Consider the following 23,058-nt stretch of genomic DNA (forward strand, 5'->3'; position numbering starts at 1 on the left):
ACCTGGATTTAAGCTTTTCCTCAGCTAGAACTTCCTCTGCCCCAGGCTGGGTTTGAATTCAGAGATCTATTTGCCTTGGTCTCCTGGGATTAAAGGTGTGTGTACCAAAATTGTTTGCTGGACTTTAGTTTGTTTCAGAATAAAATTCCAAATGAAAATAATAAACAAGTAATAATAATGCCTAGATATTACTACCCCTTGTTCAACTCAAAAGCATAAACAGTTAACTTATTGGGTGAGATCTTGCCCTGAAGTCAGCACTCCCTTAATCTGTATATCTACTTGAACACAGAATTTAGCTTCTTTCACTTTCCAGTGCCCTCCTAATACTTGAACTGTTAGTAGAAAGCCTCTTGGAATTTATAGCTAAGAACTATTTATAAATTTTATCTTAGTAATATTTTTATACCAACAGGTCAGTGAAGCTTTTCATCTTTCAAATGCACATAGTATATATATATATATATATATATATATATATATATATATATATATATAATATATATTATATATATATGGAGAGAGAGAGACTTTATATATGTTGAGACTTACTAATATTGATATTCTTAGAACAGAGGTGGTGGAAGTCACTTTCTTATTTTTTCTTATTTGTGTATCCCAATGTTTAGTTAGCAATATATTTTGTAGTGATTAAATCTTATTTTTGGTGAACAGGCTTTTACCAATCTACTAGCATTTCATCCTGCTCAAGTGTTGTGTCTCAGAAAAAGTACAGATCAGGTTTTCCTGTGGATCCCTACTTCCTTTTGAAATTCTTCAGGCTATTTATCTGTTAATTTAACTCCTTTCATATCATAGCTGGCCAACATATTAAAATACCACAAAAATGGCCTAGTGAATATTGATACTCAGTGTATAGAAGGAAAATGGAATACTATGGACATATATATTTTGCACAAATTTTGAAATACTTATCAATTGAACTCTTTCTTATTTCAATAAATATAAATTCACCTGCTCAAATCACAGACCCCAGATCTCTATTGCACACACTCACACACACACACACACACACACACACACACACCCCTTAAACATTTCTTCTACCTGTAGTTCATCATGCATTAGTTGCATCAGCTATTTGTTTTGTTTCAATCAGAAATCTTTGCTGTGTGGAAAGCAAAAGGCAAATGTTCTCACAAAATGAGAATTTGTTATTTATAAATGAGCTTCAGTGAAAAAAAGCTTCAGTGATTTCTGCTCACATTTCTTTGGTCAGGTCTAAATCACTTGACCATATTTGATGACTGGTATGGCAGAAATTGGAGAGGTTGGATGGGTTGTATGCATTTTACCCCTCCTAGTCCATAGAGAGGAAAAGGGGGAAAATGTACATTAGATGGACAACTCAGATGTTTATTCCTTCTCTCTTTTCAGTACTGACTTCTTTGTCTATATCAAACTTAACTGTAGACCTAACTGTTTAAATGTGAATTTTATGTAGTGATTGGAAATTGTCTTAGTTAGGGTTTTACTGCTGTGAATAGACACCATGACCAAGGCAAATCTTATAAAAACAATATTTAGTTGGGGCTGGCTTACAAGTTCAGAGGTTCAGTCCATTACCATCAAAGTGAGAGCATGGAAGTATCCTGATAGGCATGGCACAGGCATACCTGAGAGATCTGCATCTTCATCCAAAGGCTGCTAGTGGAAGACTGACTTCCAGGCAACTATGGTGAGGATCTTAAGCCCACACCCACAGTGACACACCTACTCCAACCAGACCATACCTATTCCAACAAGGCCATACCTCCAAATGGTGCCACTCTCTGGCCCAAAGATATACAAACCATCACAGAAGTTATTACAGGGTAACTTTGTTTTGAATTAGTTAAAAACATACACAAACATTTGTCACCAGTTGAGTTGAAACTTCATCTTTTTAGCCATAAAATTAATTCTGTTTCAATCATTGCATCAATCTGTTATACAAGGAAAAGGGGGTATGCTGCTATGCTGCATTTGAGAATAGATTCTTTGTGAAAAAAATAACTAAAAGGAAAAACTTAATTTTCATTATTTAGAGAAAAAGGGTCAGTAAACAATAGATGTGGGATACAAGTCAACGACAAATCCTAAGGCATCAAATGTAAACTCAGAACACAGGAATAAAAATATGGAAGTACCATAAATATAAACACAAAGGCAAACCAGAAGAGAGAAAAGAGAGAGGAAGACATTTGGTACAGACACAGATGTATGTACAAATATAGAGTTTACAGAAAAACAGAGGAAAGAGAGAGTTTTGATACAGTAAATATTGACACAGAGATAGAAAATTCAACAAAGAAATCAAAAGGCAGATAAAATAAAGTAACAGAAAGACATGGCTTATTACAATTTGTAAAATATTTAACTGTACAAATTAGAAAAACAAGAGATAAAATTGTTTTATATAATCAAAATTATAATTTAAGTGTAAGATGGATTACTGACAAGCAAAATTTAAATTTGAGACAAAGAGTGAATATTTCAGCTTATATTAAAAAAAGAAGAAATTAGTATTTTCATGTTAGCTGATTTTATTAAATCATGAGTGAAATCAATTCATTATTATAATGTAATAAATATATTCCCATCCTGTTTACAATATACTAATATAGACAACTTTAGTTCAATATTATGTATCTTTTTCTAATTACTTACTACAACCTGAAGGTGATTTTAAATTGAAAATGAAGTAATGTCAATAAACAAAATTAATAATAATGATTAGTATCAGAATATATATCTGAGCTCTTGGCTGGGGCAGGAGGAACAATTCTTTGCTGAGGGTGTGGCCACTAGAAGTTGTCCCACACTTCAGCAGACGGCCATGAAGCCCTGCACTCGGGCAGCACTGACTGCACTTTGGTAGTGGGGTTGGTTGTTGGCTTGCTTGAAGACATGGAGTTCAGATGGGAATGTGTTGTGAGTATGGGTGAAGTTGGAGGAAAGACATGGAAAGGAATACAAGTATACGTGTATACTATCTATGCATGACCACAACTCATTGTACACATAGATGGAATTCTTAGGAATAAAGAAGCATTTTTAAAACTGAAAAAAAAAAAAAGATTTATCCTTGGATCATATTTCAATTTTAAGGCAAATTTGTGAACAGGTTCTTAAAATTCCATGACATTTTATTTATTTATTTTTTATTATTATTTTTTCTCAGCACACCTTTATTAGGCACTATGTCACAGTGCCGGGAGTGCTAGTTTGCAACAAGTGAGATTTTCCTAGGGTTCCACAGGGTAGTCCTTTTTTAAGGTTACTGGGGTACTCATAGACTTGAAATGTCGCTGTCCATCTAAATACAACATGGACTCTCCATATGTTTTAGGGAAAATCAAGGGTACTTCTTTTTCTGACATGAATGTAAAATGAAAGACATTGGTGGTCATATGCTCACGACTGTCAAGAGAGAACACTTCACTATGGACTCTGACTTGAATGTAATTACCCTGGGTGAAGCATACCTGTGAAGAAAGAAAGAGCAATGAACCAACTTCAACAGGCTTCTGAAACATGATATCATCTACTGTTACCACATATGGCCGAGAACCTCCAAAGCTACAAGCAGTAGCCCATGCAAGTTCATATGCTTTTCTCATAAGAAAACCACCAAAGATCCGATTGAATACATTTCGTTCCTGAGGGTGACAAATATCCAAGCTCTTGAGTTTTGTATCCTCCATCCACACTGCCTTAGGAGGCAAAATTCGACTCTGAAAACTTATAGTCTTTGGATCCAGTGTGCTAAGAAACAGTTCATGTATGATATTCCTCTCCTCAGAACTGGGAGCCACTTTCAGTAATGAACTGGTGCTAAAGGCAATCCTTCGGCTCTTGTTCAATTCTCCTTGTGTAAAGAGCTCTTCTTCTTCTTTATTTTCCGGAATGAGTGGATTTACAAATGCCGGCCTCTTATTTTCAGAATCTTGAGCCACCATTACAAAGGTTGCATCCAAAACAGGCCAATATGTCTCATCATCGTGCAGCTGGAACATTTTCATCTTCACTTCCATGGTTGTATTTCCAACCCAGCTAACATGGCCAGTGAACTTAATGTCCTGTTCAGGGCTTAAGCTGTGTTTACACATATCAATCTTGTCCACCAGGACTGTAACTATTGATAAAAGAGACATATTGGTAGAATGATTGTGGTTGTGCATGTAGCAAACAAGAACTCCTAAGCTGTCAAGGTCCTCAAGAATCCTGCCAAATCTTACTGTATTTTGAACAGTCACATATTTGTCTCGTAGTTCAGGGTCAGTACCCAAAGGTAGGAGAACTTCAATGTAACTATCCCTTATTTTCCTCGGTGGTAGGACTTTCTGTGATTTAGGCAAAAAACTATGAAGTAACTTCCTTTCCTCCATTGCTTGTACATGGTCTCTCCAGACTGTGGAAATACCTACTATCTCCCGCAGCTTGACTTGAACTTGATGGATGTGTAAGGGTTCACTTATTTTGTATTGGGATCCTTGAGATAGTCCTCTGCCATGAGTAAGAAGCCCCTTGTTCAAGGTCCAAAGCCTCATCGCTGCCCGCTTCATGGCACTCCCCTGCCTACCCACGGGTGGACAACCAAGGTCCTCCCAGGTAGAGAAAAACCGGTAGCAGAAGAGTGTGAGCGTGAGCCCACCTCCAAACACCGGCAACTGCGCCGGACTGAATCTTGGTCCCCACCTTCTAGGTGACGCCACAAGAGGGCCCGGGATAGGGTTCCATGACATTATAAACCCTTATATTAGAAGGCCTGATAGAAACCGAAGACATTTAATATGAAATGGTAACTAGCTACAGCCTCTCTTCCCAAATATGCAGGATCCATAGTAATATGAATCAGAGTACACAATTGTGAACACATACAGCCTCAGATCAAGAGGAAATTAATCACCTAATGGTAAAACATGGTGTGACTTTCAGCTGTTTGTTCGTATTGATGAGGGATGCTTTTGTTTGTATTTTTTTAAAGCACACACAGGTGTCAGCTCAGAGAGGTCAGAGGACGGGCTCCAAAAGTTGTTCTTTCTTTTTGCCACAGATATTCCACATATCAAGATCAGATTGTCTGACTTGGTAACAAGATCCTGTACCTGCTGTGATATCTTATTAGTCCAGCATTTTTATTCTATGTTTAGAATCTTTTAGCTATATTTACAAAATGAAAACATGAACCAAAGGTATAAATATGTTTCGGATTGTTAATAATAAAGTAAATTCATGCCGTGGTTTCTAATTGGTAAAAACTTAGAACTTTTGATGGTGGTTGTTTTCCCTGACCTTGCAAAGAGCTTGGGAATATGCATGGTCTCACTGTTGGGGAAGAGTGACTATGTAGTTATAAATACATAAACATTGGCAGCATTCCTGGTTGTTTTTCTGTCTCTGCCCAGCAAGCCACTTGCAGCATATTAGCAAACACTTCCCAATGAAAAGATCTAGAAGCCTCTGCCAGAATCTCATCTTCAGGGAAGGGAACAGCTGACAACAAATTTCATCAAAACTGTTGTAAGGCTTACTACTAATTGGCAGCATTCAAAGAGTCTATTTATATACTGGCTTTGAGCCATTGTCATACAAATGAAATGTTGTGTAGGTAGGTGATTTTATTGACAATATAACACACACACACACACACACAAACACACACACACACACACACACATGAATATTTTATATTTTAAGGAAGGTTGGCCTGCATTGCTTTTCATACAGAACTCATTGCTAAACTGCTGATGGCTGCCTTCTCTTTAATTTGTCCTCTTAGTCAGATTGCTCATTGTTTTAGACAGATGTACTCTGATTCTATTTATTTGTATGTTTCTGTCTTATTAAATTTTCTAATATGTTCCACTTTACTTGATTTCTCTCTCTCTCTCTCTCTCTCTCTCTCTCTCTCTCTCTCTCTCTCTCTGTGTGTGTGTGTGTGTGTGTATGTGTATGTGTATGTGTATATGTATATGTATATGGCATATATATGGCACACATTGGATGCAATCCATCCCCCACTTTTGTCTTTGCAGTTTCTTTTCTATCCCTTCTTTCACCTTCCCCTCTCATTATGATGAGCTGCCTGTTCTTTTGGCAAACCCATTGATTCCTCATTATCCTCTGTATTTGTGGATGAATATGAGTTCATCTGTTTGAACCTGCATTGCCTTTCACAAGCTGAGTCCAAGAATAAAACCCCCTCTCTTCCAATCAGCTGTGAATTGGTCGCTAATGTGGGACTAAGTTGTTCAAGCAGAGACCTTTGTTGGTAGGTCTTGTGCACATATAACAGAAGCTGTTGTTCAAATATATGAATACAAGAGCTGATACCTTGACTGTGTTAGAGGAGAATGTAGGGAACAGACTTCAAGTTACAAGATAAAAAAGAACTTTGTGAACATGATCCTCGATGGTATAGGCATTAAAAACAACAATTCACAAAAGGTGACTTCATCACACTAAAAGTTTTCTATAAAGTAATACTACCATCATTCATGTAAAAGAAATCTACACAATAAGAAAAACTTACTTTGAGCACATACAATTTTTTGAGATTGTATTAAAAATACATAATTTTATACATTTCCTTTGCTCCCTCCAACCACTAATGTGTATCCTTGCTTGCTCTAATTAAAAAATTATTTTTTAATAATTTAAAAATAAACTCCAATTTTCTATCTCATAGTGGTTGGTTTTCCCTTACTGAATTTTTTCATCCTTCTGTCATGATTCACTAAACAACTGTGTTCCTATAATTCCCATTCTCCATTGATGAATATTGCAGACAATTCTCATTCAAGTTGATATTCTAATGTGATTACACACATGTAGATTCTAAAATATGGCTTCTAATTATGTAAAGATTAGCAAGTGAATATACAATTCCTAGGTTGTTTGACATAAGAAGGGCCATAAAAACAAATACAAAATTCATAGTTTACTTTACACAAAATGACATACCTTTTTGAAGTATGTCTTTTACAAGGAATATATTCTATCCTCTGATTTTATGCAAATTTACAGTTTCATTCATAGTTTACATTAAGCATCAAACAAAAATTCTTTTGAATTTTTATAGGATAATATTATATTATGTAATTATTATTTACTGTTGTCATTAAATATTTTCTTTTGAACTTTTGTTGCTTGTATTCATAAAATCATCTTAATGAAAATGTAAATTATATTTAGGGAACGATGACATATTCTGACAGAACATAAGTTTTGTGAAGAAATGTAGAGGATCAGTATCTGTTCAATGTCCTTATCCTAAGTGTAGAGTAACCTATATGTAGTTAAGGTTTTTTTTTAAATTGAATTTATAAAGATATTTATTGTTTCAAGTATTAAAATATCATGCTGGTAGCTTGACATATATAAAAATGAAACATACTGCAGATATTTTCTGGTCCAAATTCCATTTAAAGCCTGGACAATAAAATGTAAGTTTTTCTCAATATTTTTGAATAAATGGTATGGATTTTTTAATGTACTAGATTAAGTGATGCTAAACAGAAAAACAACCGTAGAAACCTTTAAGAAACAAAATGGATGTTTTTCTAAGAATAGCAGTGCCTCATAACGAGCTGATTACTCCCAGTGTGGTCAGGTGACTGTGTGTGCAGCTGCTGCTCTGCTTCTGCTTCTGCTACTGATCTTCTTCTTCTTCTTCTTCTTCTTCTTCTTCTTCTTCTTCTTCTTCTTCTTCTTCTTCTTCTTCTCCTTCTCCTTTTCTCCTTTTCTCCTTTTCTCCTTTTCTCCTTTTCTCCTTTTCTCCTTTTCTCCTTTTCTCCTTTTCTCCTTTTCTCCTTTTCTCCTTTTCTCCTTTTCTCCTTTTCTCCTTTTCTCCTTTTCTCCTTTTCTCCTTTTCTCCTTTTTTCTCCTTTTCTCCTTTTTTCTCCTTTTCTCCTTTTCTCCTTTTCTCCTTCTCCTTCTCCTTCTCCTTCTCCTTCTCCTTCTCCTTCTCCTTCTCCTTCTCCTTCTCCTTCTCCTTCTCCTCCTCCTTCCCTTCCTCCCCTTCCTCCCCTTCCTCTTCCCCTTCCCCTTCCCCTTCCCCTTCCCCTTCCCCTTCCCCTTCCCCTTCCTCTTCCTCTTCCTCTTCCTCTTCCTCTGCCCTGGGATAGTCATGTGTCCTCATTGTTGGTTGTCCATTTGTACAAACAGGGTTCTTTGCTTCCTCTAATTGTACACTAAAAATATCAGGCTGTACTTGCAAGCAGGTATTAAAATGTACTACAAAGTCTACCTTGATGTAATCTCAAATAACTTAGAACATTCCTGAATTCAGACTCTGTGACTCCTTAATGTATGATAATGAAAGTTTTAACTGCTTTTCATTGTCTATATACTTGTTTGTCCCAATGGAAAAGTATGCTCCACTTAATAATTTTTTCAATTATTACTTTTTAGAGCAACTATATATCAAAATCATTTTTAATTTTAAGTATTTAGCATGAATACTAATTATAAACATATATTTTAGTAATATATGAATTAAAACATTTTATTTAAAACCAATTATAATTATATATTCACAATGAAACCAATTAATAAAACAGTGAGATTATCATGAAAGTAGTAGTATAAACTTAAGTAAGAAAATATAATTCCACTACTCATGAATTTTTTAATTAGATAAAGAAAATAAATTTTTGTAGTATTATTGGACTTTTGTTCTCAGGATTTAACCTAGCTTCACAATGTGAAAATGGTCTTAAATTCTAATAGCTGTACTTATGATGTTAGGATCTCACTGATCAAAGTGGATTAAAGTTAACAAGTGTAATTGCTAACAGAGACTGACAAGAGACAATATAAAATAATCATCATCTTCCTGCGATGTATAATTTAGATAGGGGCTGAAGAAGTGATTTAACTGGAAAGGGCGGTTATTGCACTTCCAGGAGACCCAACTTCACCACTCAGCAGCACCCCAGTCCTATGGTTTAGAACTAGGCTAGAAGTATAGCTCTGACATGCTCCTCTGAATTCCTCAAGCATTGCACAAACATGGTGTCCTCTCTTTCTCTCTCTCTCTCTCTCTCTCTCTCTCTCTCTCTCTCACACACACACACACACACACACACACACACACACACCAATAAAAATTTTTAAAAGGAAAGAAACTGGATTTTCTTATATAGTGATGAACACGAGTTCTTGTCTGATTTTATACCCTATTTGTTAATAATGAATATCACTACAAAGCAATGAGCAACTGGGTGTAACCCAAGTTTTGCAGTCAGAGTAACCTTAAAAAATTCATAATATATTTTGTCTACGTTTTCAGTTCTGTAATCACATATTTCCTAAAAATGCATTATTTCTTTATTTTTTTGTTCCATATGTAAAAAAATTATAAAACTACCATTTAGAAGTTTTTATATTTGGTTACATATGCATTTGATGTATTTGTGTTATATACAATATTTTGTTTATTGTTTGGGAATTTCAAATTCATATTCAATGTATTTTAATCACCACAATTATAATGTGACTGGCTGTTTAAATTTAGCATATAGGTAAAATAAGCTCTATTGTTATGGATATAGATAAAATTAAGCAAATTCTATGTTTCATGATTCTTTCACTGATATTCAACTTACTTGGTTGCTATGCGCAAAAAGAGCCACTGATAATTTGATACCTTAGACCAAGTGATCCTTCTATTCTTCAAGACAAATTTGAACTGTTGAACTCTGCGTGATAGATATGAGCTGTTTTCCCTGTAGGAGACGTTCCTTAGGAGAAAATTGTAGTATGATGAAGAATCATTTATTTCAGCGCAGCTACCTAATTTATGAGGAATGCAGTTCTCACTTTTGCTACACTGCAAGATTGTTTTGTCTGTTTGCTTATTCCTGACTCTGATTCACTCAGCAGATCTTGACAGGGCAGGGAAGGAGTTTTATTAAGGGCCTGGGCAATAAAGATTCAATAGAACTCTTGAGACACAATGATTTTTTTCTATACGGGAGGATGTCTTCTTTCCTAGAGATTGTGACCAGCTGGGATGATGCTATTTGCAGTCTTTGCATTTCCTCCAAGGAAGGCATAAAGTACTGTGAAAGGCTGGTCAGTAAAGCTTTATTTTATCCAGAACAAGCCTCATGCAATTGCTACAGTTTATTTCTTATCATGTTCCCTTTTAGACATAGTTATAAATCCTATTGAATTTAAATGAACTTCCATAATATGTCAACATTCTGTTCATAATAAATATAATAAATAATAAATTTTACTCTGTCCAGAGTAAAATAATTCCTTTACATTAAAAGACCAGTCTAAACTATGTGGCAGTAACACATATACAGAAAAAGAGTTCTTTGTCGAGGGTTAGTTGTTTGAAAAGTGATTCTGGAATATAAACATTCAGGCAGTGCAAATAAAGCCAAAGACTCAGTAGTGCCCCCTTTACTTGTGTTAAACCAGACACAGAGAACTAGAAGGTAAGGGGCCTTCTTTTGCAATAAGGAATCAACTATACTAAAGGACATTGTTGTAGTCTCTGTATTGTTTATACATCGGTGTTTATTTTTCAGTCAGTGTTCTTAGTTTCCTTATGTAAAAAAGGTCAAGTAAAGTATGTTGAATAATTAGAATTCTACATTCAGTGTAAGATAAACACTATGCATAGTTTGCTTTTTATATGAAGGGAACATAAAAAGATATCATGGGTCAAGATGACATTACAGAATGCCATGGTTTTTTTAAGTCTATATAAAAAGCTGGCTTGAGGTCTGAGGCAAGTGTCTTCAGCTATCTTTTTGCAGCTCTGTGTATCTTTCTGCGGGTACTATGTGTTTATACCTGTGCAGCCTATATCCCCTATGTGCCTATTACTGTCCTGGTGTGACTAGGTGCCTGCCACAATCTGTTAGTACCAGATCTGTGTGGGCCCTCCTCCTGGAAGGATTCAGCCATATCTTATCTGTCTCTGGCTCCTCTCAATACATTCAGCATCCGTCCTGGTCTTCTGTATCCTACTTGAGAGTTTGAGCCAAGTAAAAGAGTAACAGCTAGTTTTAGAAGATGAACCTGAGTTCTCTCCTCAGATATTCAAGAATGAAAAGCATGTTTGCTAACATCCTGCTGGGTATGTGTGTTAAGGGACAGTTGTGGTTCTATGTCCTCCATTTCCTCTCCGACGATGTCTAGGTCCCAGCTGCTTACTGGACTGGAATGATGAAGCAGAGTCTGGAAGTGGGTGAAGTCTGAAAGATCTTGATCCAACTGGGGGTGACTATGGGGAAGGTGGAGGTTGGGGGTTGACTCCCCAGATGATTAAACAACTAAACACTTGATTTGAGGTTAACAAATGCTATATATGAGCCATGGGGAGAGGGAAGGAGTTTTCAGGGTGAATGTAAATCATTGGCTGGAGTTTAAAGTACTGGAAATGCCTCATTTGCATGCAGTCACTCCTGTATTCCCAAGTACTTGCAAGGTGAGTTCTTATCTAGAAAGAGGAAGGAGAACTTGTAGGTTTGCCAAGGATTATAGGACTCTCCTCAGGTAGAGGGTGAGGGCATCAGGATCCTCAGATAAAGTCAAAGAAGGAGAATCACTGCTGGGAAAAATCGAGTCCTCCATTTTGTGCCAAGCTCAGAGGAACAATTTGGACATAATAGACTGTTACTGTAAGTGACAGATTTTAGGCTAGTATCATCGACACTTGTATTCTCCCCCACAGAGCTTCAAGAGAATAAATTGTGATAGTTTAAGCAACGGGCTTTGTCTCTTTTATAAAGGTATAGAAAACTAACATAATGAAAAACAGTAAATATTGCCCCCAAATTTCTGCTTGATTCAAGAGCAAATCAAATGGCATGCATATTTCAAAAATCTGTCATTATTCTCAAAAAGGGATTTTGTTTTAATTTTTTTGTAAATTTGTATTAAGCTATAGAGGCTCACTATGATTTTACATACTAGCCCATTTAACATCTTTCACTGTTGATTTTTTTTGTAAGCAACATAGAGACTTACTTAAGTTATTATATGTTCTCCTTTTCATTTGTAATATAAAATTCAAGATGGCTGATAATAATTTAGGACATAAGATTCCTATCTTTTACCAGTTATTCCTCCCCATGCCCTTATAATTCTTTTCTTTCTTCCGCACTTTGAATGAATTTGAGTTTATGCATTGTGAAACTCTGATTAAACACATTAGAAATAAATTTAGAATTATAATTCATTTGTTGGTTATAAATGTCACCATAAAAATATTTCCCTATCAAATTAGTTTAAAAATGTGGACTAGCTAAATCATAATACTGTGAATAATGGAGCAATAAAAATTCATGTACCTGAGGTAATTAACTGGGAGACACAGGGAGCTTCAGTAGAAATGGAAAATTGTGTTACAAGAAGAACCAATGACTTCTCTGCTACAATGGAGCTCTCATTATTCCTTTTTGGGAAATAATACTTTTAAAGTCTCACTCATATGTGATCAATAGTAAAAATGCATAAGTCCTAAGTGAAACCTAGATGCCTAATATCTGTTTAGACACTTAAATACTCAAGCCTCAGATGTAATGCCCTCTCTCAGGTATATTCTAGATATTGTATTATTTTATGGCTTAAAGGACCCAAATCCTAAGAGGAACCAAGATGCTTGACACATGTGTAGACGTGCACACACTTAGCCCACAGATATATTAACTTCTTAGAGGTATATCCCAGGTGCTGTATTGCTACGTTCACAGTATTGACAGATGCTCCACTGTGGGAAATGTTGCTGAACACTTACAGAATGGACTTTTGCCAATATACAATTCTAAGAGCTATGTTCACAATTTCAGTGTGTTCAGATACTTTCATATTTTCAGATATTTGATATATTTCATCATTTTAAAGACCTTCATAACCCTATTGTAGTCACTATAGTGTTTATTTTTAGATGAATCCGTAGGAGGCATGCATATTTTCCAATGGTTCTTTGGATTTGACAATTTTCTTTTGTAAAATTGTTTACTGGTATCCTTTTATATACATTTTAAGTGTATTGCCTATTTTTATAAGATTTTCATCATATCCATGTTAAAGTCTCCTCTATTCCCTCCAAATAACAAGAAGGCAGATCACCCATCTGGTGGCTAGAGGCTCATTTTCTTTACCTGAATGGAAATCATGACTAGGGTGAAACCACTATATTATGTTCCTCTTCTGCCTCTTTCTCATCTTTCAATGTTTTCCAACCCTCATGATTATCCAGGGAGACAGATAGAGCAGAACATGACACCATTTCCTCTTAAAGTCCTTGTTCACAGCTCTTTGGCATTGGGATCAGTCAGTGCTATAGCTCTCAGCGTAGAATATAAAATAACTACCTTGAACAACTTGATGGTTCTTGGGAGTTTATCTGGTGACCAAAGCCTGTAGGTTTTCTTCTATGTCACAGGCTTCAACAATCAGAGAGTTGAACTCTTCCACAATTTAGTTATCATAGTCATGACAACTCAGTAGTGTTTCATGTTTATGGAGACAGAAGTGAGAGACCACATCACCACTTGTTTGGGGACTGGGCCCTGGGGACAGCCAGAGACATTTATTTAGTACTTGAAGGCTTCTAGATAGTACAGTTTCCTCACTGGGTGAGTGGTCCATCTCCTCATCTTCAACTGCCAAGCAGGAAGCTAAATTTTATACCCAGACGTGTTTGTTTTATACCCAGAAAAAGAGGTCTCAGGTTCTCAAGAAGGAGGTCAGGAGGATGTCTCAATATTTCTGATATTTCTGAGCTCAGCCTCAGAGGTTAGATATTGGGAAGTATCAGTTTCTGTAGGTCAGGTAGTATCAGGTTTACAGTGGGCAGGATACTGTATTTCTGTGTTTGGTTAGTTACTGAGTTAGTCTTTAGCCCAGAGCCACGACTGTTCATTGCAGCTTCTTTCTCTGATCCAGCCCTTTCCTCCTATCTACAATCCCTATTATAATAAATAGGTGGGAAAAGACCCTCCCAGAGAAGAAGTTACAGACTGTGATGTTAGAACACTGGATTAGGAGTAAGTCAAGAAGGCACTTCCCAATCAATTCACAGAGCTCATCTGGTCAGCCTATTCACACACCAAAGAAGCTGTTTGACCAATCACAGCCATTTTGTTTGTACCAATCACAGCCTTGCCAATTATAACCCTATTACAGAAGTTTAATTACCAGTGAAAAATGTCATTTTCTGGACAAGATATTAATGATTCATCCACGTTTATGACTGAAAAAAATCTACTACAAGCTGTTTTGAACTGTCCAGATTGAGGCTTTTTCTTTAGGATTCAGAATCGTGGACAGCAGTGTTGCAAGATCATGTTAAGTCAAGTCTTCTGCTAATGTTTAGGATGGCTGGTCTTAGAGTTATACCAATTAGACTGACAGTCTCCTTGCTGACGGAAGCCTGGATGCTTGCAATACTGGTTTCCATAGCTAAATATTAAGGATAAGACTTGCCATGACCTAGTTGTTTATTTGCAGAAAAACTAATAAGAGTAACATAAAAATACAGACTTCAAGAGCTAATCATTATCACCAACATCAATTTAAATATATATATTTTTATATATTTTAAGTAAAGTTGGGTTTTTTTTCTGCACAGAGTTCAGGAAGAGGAAAGCTTCATTCTGTTACTGAAACTTCCAATATTGTATTTCAAAATATTTCAGAACACATTTAAAGGAAAGTATAATTCAAAATTTTTAAATGGCAAAATAACACTTGAAATATCAGTATTTCAATAAAAAAGTCATAAGTATAGAAGGCCAAGTTATTTACAGTGAATACATGACATGTACACATAATTATATCAGAAAACTAGATGATTTTTAATTTTATTTTATTTATAATTCATTTTTACACTTCATATTCCATTCCCTGCCGCCCCCCCCCCATCCACCCTTTAACTGCTCCACATCCCACACTTCCTCCTTACCCCACCCCATCTCCACGAGGATGTTCCCATCCCCCACCCCACCTGACCTCTAAACTCCCTGGAATCTCCAGTCTCTTGAGGGTTAGGTGCTTCATCTCTTAATGAACACAGACCTGGAAGTCCTCTGCTCTATGTGTGTTGGGGGCCTCATATCAGTTGGTGTATGCTGTCTCTTTGGTGGTCCAGTGTTTGAAAGATCTCAGGGGTCCAGATTAATTAAGACTGCTGGTCCTCCTACAGGATTACCCTTCTCCTCAGCTTCTTTCAGCCTTTCCTAATTCAACAACAGGGGTCACCTGTTTCTGTCCATTGGTTGGATACACATATCTACAACTGACTCTTTTAGCTGCTTGTTGGGTCTTTCAGAGGGCAGTTATAATAGACCCCCCACCCCCTTTTAAGCACTCCACAACCTCGGTAAAAGTGTCAGGCCTTGGGACCACCCTTGAGCTGGATCCCACTTTGGACCTATTGCTGGACCTTCTTTTCCTCATGCCCCTCTCCATTTCCGTCTACATAATTCTTTCAGACAGAAACAGTTATGGGTCAGAGGTATGGCTGTGAGATGGCAACTCTATCCATCACTCCACTGTCTTCCCCCTGGAGGTGGGCTCTATAAGTTCCCTCTCCCTGCTGATGGGCATTTTATCAAAGGTCCCTCCCTATGAGTCCTAGAAGTCTCTTACCTCCCAGGTCTCTGGTGCATTCTGGTTGGTTCCACAAACCTCCTATTTCCTGAGGTTTCCTGTTTACATTCTTTCTGCTAGCTCCAGTCCTTTTCCCTCACCCAATACCAGACCAGGTTCCCCTCTACGCCCCACTGCCCCTGACCATGTCCACTTTCCCTCCCAATTCCCTCCCTCCATCCCTGCCCACTTGTGATTGCTTTCTTGTCTCTCCCAAGTGGGACTGAGGCATCCTCACTTGGGCACTTCAGTTTGATGAGCCTTTTGAATTCTGTGGACTGTATCTTGTACATTCTGTATGTTTTGTTGTTGTTGTTAATTTTTTTTGTTTTGTTGTTGTTGTTGTTGTTGTTGTTGTTTTTTGTTTTGTTTTGTTTTGGCTAATATCCACTTATTAGTGAGTACATACATGAATGTTCTTCTTGGTCTGAGTTACCTCACTCAGGATGATATTTTCTAATTCCGTTGGTTTGCCTGCAAATTTCAGGATGCCCTCATCCTTAATAGCTGAGTAGTATTCCATTGTGTAAATGAACCACATTTTCTGTATCCATTCTTCTGACTTAGGACATTTAGGTTGTTTCTAGCTTCTGGCGATCACAAATAAGGCCACTAAGAACATAGTGGAAGACGTGCTCCTGTGGCATGGTGGGGCATCTTTTGGGTATATTCCCAAGAGTGGCATAGCTGGCTCTTCAGGTAGAACTATTTCCAATTTTCTGAGGATCCTCCAGATTGAATTCCAGAGTGGTTGTACCAGTTTGCAATCCCACCAGCAATGGAGGAGTGTTCCTTATTTACCACATCCTCTCTAACATATGTTGTCACCTGAGGTTTTGATCTTAGCCATTCTGACTGGTGTAAGGTAGAATCTCAGGGTTGCTTTGATTTGCATTTATCTGATTACTAAGGACTTTGAATATTTCTTTAAGTGCTTCTCAGCCATTTGAGATTTCTCAGTTGTGAATTCTCGGTTTAGTTCTATACCCCATTTTTTTTATTGTGTTGTTTAGTTTTTTGGTGATTAACTTCTTGAGTTCTTTATATGTTTTGGATATTAGCCCTCTATCAGATGTGGGGTTAGTGAAGATTTTTTTTCCCAATCTGTAGGTTGCCAATTTGTCTTATTGACTATGCTCTTTGCCTTACAGAAGCTTTCCAGTTTTATGAGTTCCCATTTATCAATTGCTGACCTTAGATCATGAGCCACTGGGGTTGTGTTTAGGAAACTTCCTCCTGTTTAATTTTTAATGACAGAAATAAACCTTTTTTTCCCTTTGGGTAATTTTGAGTAAGGTTCTCCTACACCATGCTTGATTGACAACATTTTCATCTCAGACATGCCCTCTTTTGCTGTGATTGCCTGGTATTCTCCAAACCAAGTTAGGATTCTGTTTCTCATATGTGCAAGGCTATTTTCAAGGATCTTAGCTATTGAAGTGGAAAGAAAAAAATGGTCAGAAGAAAGACTGGATATAAATAAAGGAATGGGTAGATCTATGCTATGAATCTCCAATCTAATATGTTTATAAAAGAAAACATTCTAAGGTCATGCACTTCTTGAAAGACAAAAAAGATGCAGAGGCAAAACAGATCTATTTCCTTGGAAAAACATGTGTAATCCATTGTGTCAGTCTGTCAGTGGAATGCAGTAAAGAGACTATAAAGGAAACGGTAGTGCTAAACATGTAACCCTGTACCATGCTGTGTGCATCTTACAATTTTGTGAGGATGTGCCAGTCAAGATTGGATCATAGAATGCTATTAGTGTAATAGCTCAGATTATACACTATATCAAGGTGAGGAGAAAGTTGTTGCTATCCTCTAGGAATCAGCTTTGGGCCTTGTCAGTCAAAGCATGAAGACTAAACAGAACTAAGGTGCGGTTCTAATTAAAATTTCACAAATATTAAGGAGTGGCTCGTGAAATAAAGCCGAGGGACAGACTTAGTTCGATTAATGTAATTCCTGATAAATGAAGAAAAAAAAACTTGGAAAATAATGTGAAGAGAGGATGAGTTAAAATATTACATTCAAGAAGAGCTTCCCACTAGAAAATTAAATATTGTAATTGTATCTATCTGAGAGAAATAAGTGCTTAGAGACATGTTAGAATGATCATCTTTCAAGACACAAGAATAAATAATGATGTTCAGGAAGTACTTATGCATGTGTGTACATGTTGAATATATACTAATAGTAACATATGGGGAAAAGGATGTTGAAGACCAAACAAAAGCTGACTGACATACAAACAAAGTGACATAAACGCTTTATGAGATTGGATTTCTCTATATCATAAAGCTACACGCTGACCATGACAGAGACTGTGTTTTATTAAAAGGTACCGCATGAATCTAACAAAGAACATGAGGGGAAGGCTTCAGTTAAGACCTAATTTGCATTTTAAATCATTATTCTGGCTCAGGTTGCATGGCAAAACTTGAGAGTAATCGGTTGCACTGCAGGTGAGCAACTATATAAAGATAGTATTGCTTTATCTCAGATAAAGGATGGCAGTGGATGTAAAGGGCTTAGTGTTATGCATGATATGAATTTAAAAGTAAATTAGAAGAGAGCTAACTGGGCTTGCTGAGAGAAATGTTACAGCACCTGTGGGGGGAAAAACATAAATCAACAGTGAATTCTAAGCTTTTATCTTCTTTGATCTGAGCTCCTGCATAACTGACAGTTGAACTGTGAGCCTTCAGAAAAGCAAAGATGTTTAGAAGAGGATAAAGATGTTAAATTTGAAATTCCTGTTTTTCATCTAAGTGATATCACTTAGATGAAAGGAGAGTTGACAAAAATAATGAAAAGCTCCAAGGCTGAAGATACTAATTAAGACCTACATTCAGGTTTATTTAAACCATGGGTTTGGTCAAGGTGACCCAGAATACTTGTGTGTAGAGATGAGAGTAGCCATGCAGGACTCTGATAAAAGAATGATGATTTTTATGACAAAATGAAGATACGTGAAAGACACTAGATACACACTTTCTTATAAGCACCTCTAAACAAAACACCAATGATCCTCTGCCAGTATGACCACCTACAGTTGTACTTGATGAAATCCTACTTGCTGAATGTCTGCATATACATAGGAAGCAACAATGTTAAAATGTGTTTAGCATGTCTTTATAAAACCTTGTAGATTTATTTCTTCTTCTGTTTGGAGAGCAGAGTCCCTTGGATCCTTGACATAGTCTGTTCAATATGGATGAAATTTAGTTTTAATGTTTCTACATCTAGAAAACTGTAAATGATTTCTAGGTGTTTGTGGTTTATTTCTGGTTAATTTGTTATCTAACTCCTCTGGGATAGTTTTTCTTACTTAAAACAGCTCATTTTCTTATTCCATATAAACATAAATTGTTGAAAAATGCTTGCACATTTTAAGCAAGTGTTCTGATTAATTATAAATTTTCCTTATTTGTATTTGGGAAATCCTGTGATTATATATCATGTGAACCATAAGAAATACAGTATATAATGTAAAAATTAAATCTAATTAAGTATAACTTTAGTTGTACAACTTAATTCATTTATATGCCAAGATTAAAATGACTATAAGGATCATTTTTCAACCATAATTTTCAGTGAGACTCCAGATATATTTTCAGATATATTATCCAGACCTAGTGGTTATCTCTAAACACAAGTACATGCAAGCAATATTAAATGGACTCAATTAGGTGGCAAGTGCATGCATATATACATGAACATTTTTAGTGTATATATATATATATATATATATATATATATAATATACACACTTATACAAGTGATAATTATAGAAGAAGCCATAAATTTAAGGACCTACATGGTAGAGTTTGTAAGAAGTAAAAACGTGAATATATATATATATATATATATATATATCCAAAATACAGAGTTAAAAGTAAATAGAAAGGAATGAACTAAAAGAGAAAGTTTAAAATGCTAATCTAAAATTCAGCAATTCAAAATACTGTTCAAGCAAGTCATAGCTAGTGACTTAAGCTACTAAGCAGTTTGGTAGACAATTTTCAAGGGTACTCCACTGATAAGTATAGATTATAAAGATGTCCAGAAGAAGGTTTTCCTCTCAAAATATCACATACATTCATCTTCATAAATCCCTGGTGTGGATTAGTATAGTGTACAATATTGTGTATTAATCACATGATATTATGATTACTTCACAGGCACAGTGAGGATCATTTGCAAAATGAATTAATATCTTGGCTTAGTCTTTCATTACTCTCATTGTGACATCATTACTATCTTGATTCTGAACTCTTGCTGTATTCATTCGTCAGTTTGCCAAAATTTCATGTAAATATTTTTCTCCACTGTACGCTCATGAGTCATATTACTTCAATTCCTTGCTCTCAGTGCTAATTTTTGACCAAGGTCTTAAAAATATACTCTGAACTTAGACTATACCTAGTTTCAAAGTTGCCTCTATGTGGTACTTGTTTGTAGAATTCTAAAGCTTCAGTGTTAATAGAGGAGTATTTAGGTGATAGAACTCAGGATTTAGAAACTGAGAAGTCTTATTCCTCTATTCCCATTTCTTTGTAAATAGATATTAAAACCAAAATATAAATGATATACAATGCATATGTTTTATTTTGCATTATTCAGTTGATTTTAAACATTTACACTGTTGTTTATCTTTCACTCCATTTTATTTTTCAGAAACTTCAAAATGAACTCTGTATACTTTAAACACTGTACTTTATTTTTGCTTCCGTAACAGGGTCTCATTTAGCACCCTTGCCCTTGCATTTCCCATAGAGTTGAAGACAACTTTGAATTCCTGATCCTATAGCCTGCACTTCTCAAATTTATAGAGTATTATTATCACATGCATCATCATCTGATATTTTTAACAGAATCAAATAAAACATGATAGGACATAGTGATGTGGGTCTGTGAGGAGAGATGGGAGTTTCCAATAATGGATGTATTCAGGGAAGGATGAGAAAATAATATTTAATGTATCAGTCTCTTATGCCTCCAAGAAAAATAGTGACCACAAGGTATAAATATTTCCATTCCTTCAGTCTAATATCTCTATGCTACTTATGCCTGTAAGTTTCCATGCACTGTTGGATAATTATCTGTCATGTCCTTTCTTAGTAACTTCTGATGTCGATGTTGTACATGTATCTCAGGGATGAGTAGCATACAGAGTAATGCCTCATTACCTCAGATCCTCCTGTGGATAGGAAATACAAGATGAAAGGATTTAACAGGCTGTAATTCCCCTGGTAAGAGAGCACAGTGCAAACTGAGTTGTATATATCTCCTTCGAACTTGTCAATGCCTGCAGCAATTAGAATCTCTCTCTAATTATTTTCTTAGAAATGTATTTATGTGAAGAAGGTGACCATGGGAATACAGAATTTGTAAGCTGTCAGGAGCCATCTAGCAAAGGGCAAGTGGCCTTTCTGGAGGTAGCCCAGTGTCTTTGCATGCCTTACAATGGGTGAACTCTGAGTGGCAGGGTTCCAAGAGACTTCTCAGGATAGCTTTTTTTTCCCTTTCTCTCTTTTGTAAAATTAGATATTTTCTTTAATTACATTTAAAATGTTATCCCCTTTCCTGGTTTCCTCTCTGAAAATCCCCTATCCCATCTCCCTCCTCCTGCTCACCAACTCACCCACTCCCTCTTCTCTATCCTGGCATTCCCTTACACTGGGAAATCAAGCCTTCACAGCACAAAGGGCCTCTCCTCCCACTGATATCCGACAAGGCCATCCTCTGCTATATATGTAGTTGGAGCCATGGGTCCCTCCATGTGTACTCTTTGATTGGTGGTTTTGTCCCTGGGAGCTCTGGGGTTACAGGAGCTAGAGAAAGGACTGAAGGAACTGAAGGAGTTGTCAGCCCCATAGGATGAACAAAAATATCAATAAAGATTGCCTCTTGCAGCTGATTTGCCTATTTCTACCACTACTACATAGTCTAATGAGTACTGGGCATTAACCCACCCTACTTGGCTGATTTCCTGAAGATCAACATAAAGATGAACTTTCATGAGTTAATGATGTTTAAATGAATTAATGCTTTATAGAATTCTTGATTTAATTCAAATAATTTTAGGCAAAATGTCTTATGAAACAGTTGTATTCATTTTTTCCTAAAAGATATAGCAAAGTTAGAATCAATAATAGAATGTGCTCACTCCTCAGAGAATGGTGGATTAAAGCTGCATAATAAGAAATACAATAAGCTTGAGATAAACGTGATCAGGAAAAGCCATTCCAAACCAGAATGTGTGTGTGTGTGTGTGTAAATTTATGCAAGGCTGTTCATATTGCCTGTGTAAAAGATTTAAATTCTTTTGTTCTCACGTCTGTCTGGCTCAAAAAGAGTTAATCAGTCCAAGCCTTTCACGTGGCCAGGGGTTATTTCCTGGGCAAGACAGATAGGAACCTTAACAATTAGTCCTTTATATAATTCTCTGTGCTGGGAGCAGGAATTAATTACCAAATGTATATTGGTCTGTCTGTCTATACATATGCACATTTAAGAGTTAAAGGAGTTCCGAGTTTCTCACTGGGCATTCTTCGCAGCCACAGATAATTAAGTTTTGTCCCACTAGTAGTATTGACCCAGCAAATCTCCTGGCACTAAGCCCCACCTGACATCAGCATGACCCCAGTGACCAATGTTGTTCCTCCAATCCCTGCCTTCCCTTGGAAACACTGTGATGCTCAGAGGGTCACTGGCAGTAAGCACTTGGGCCTGATGACACTCTGTAATTGTGGTGTATCGTAGCACATCTTATATTTCCAAATAGTGCTTTTTTACTTGATTGCATAACATGAACCATGCCTTCAAAGACTAAATCCACCTGCGGAGATAGTTTAAGAGAAGAGATTTACTTCTGTAAACGTGAAAGGTGAGACAAACCAGGGTGACAAACTACACTTTGGAAATTACCTGTATGTATTTTCATGAAGATTTTTCTAGATCATTCTTTTGTTATCACCATCAACAAGCCTGATTGTTGGATTAAGTACTTCCTGTCATTTCTGTATAATATTCAGATAGGCAAATAATCAATGTGTTTTTAATTTAAACTTTTTATTCATTAATTTAGCTGTATTTCACATATATTTTAGGTGTTATGTATATATACACCAAACTTTACATATGTCTGTTAAATAAATTTTTGAATATTTACGCTCAAATATGTGAAATATTGTTATATAAATAAATATATATTACAATATATTATAAATATATGTATGATCTTATATAGTAAAAACACTGATATCATATTGTCTTAGGCCTGTACATGCTGAATAATCCAAATTATCTAGGAGAGGATAACTGAACATTCTTCTATAGATTACCTTCAGCATTACTAGATCATTGTAAAAGTGTGTTTTAGACAACAAATGTATCAAATATATACCCTAAATATTTCATGAGAAT

At 36.1% G+C, this 23,058-nt stretch overlaps 2 protein-coding genes across 8 annotated transcripts in view; one reads left to right on the forward strand and one right to left on the reverse strand.

Moving 5' to 3' along the window:
* The window catches only part of Cdh12 (cadherin 12), a 1,149,544-nt gene that overhangs the window by 213,208 nt on the left and 913,278 nt on the right, over window positions 1-23,058 (forward strand). The gene's annotated exons all lie outside the window — the stretch shown is intronic.
* Acot10 (acyl-CoA thioesterase 10) lies at window positions 3,129-4,665 on the reverse strand. The gene has a single exon (NM_022816.2). The coding sequence runs from the start codon at window positions 4,566-4,568 to the stop codon at window positions 3,249-3,251; it is 1,320 nt and encodes a 439-aa protein (NP_073727.2). The 5' UTR covers window positions 4,569-4,665; the 3' UTR covers window positions 3,129-3,248.

This window comes from Mus musculus, chromosome 15, assembly GCF_000001635.26.
Source record: "Mus musculus strain C57BL/6J chromosome 15, GRCm38.p6 C57BL/6J".
Classification (NCBI taxonomy): domain Eukaryota; kingdom Metazoa; phylum Chordata; class Mammalia; order Rodentia; family Muridae; genus Mus; species Mus musculus.

Excerpts from the sequence above, each read along its gene's own strand:
- Acot10 (NM_022816.2), bottom strand. The coding sequence starts at position 4,568 with ATGAAGCGGGCAGCGATGAGGCTTTGGACCTTGAACAAGGGGCTTCTT.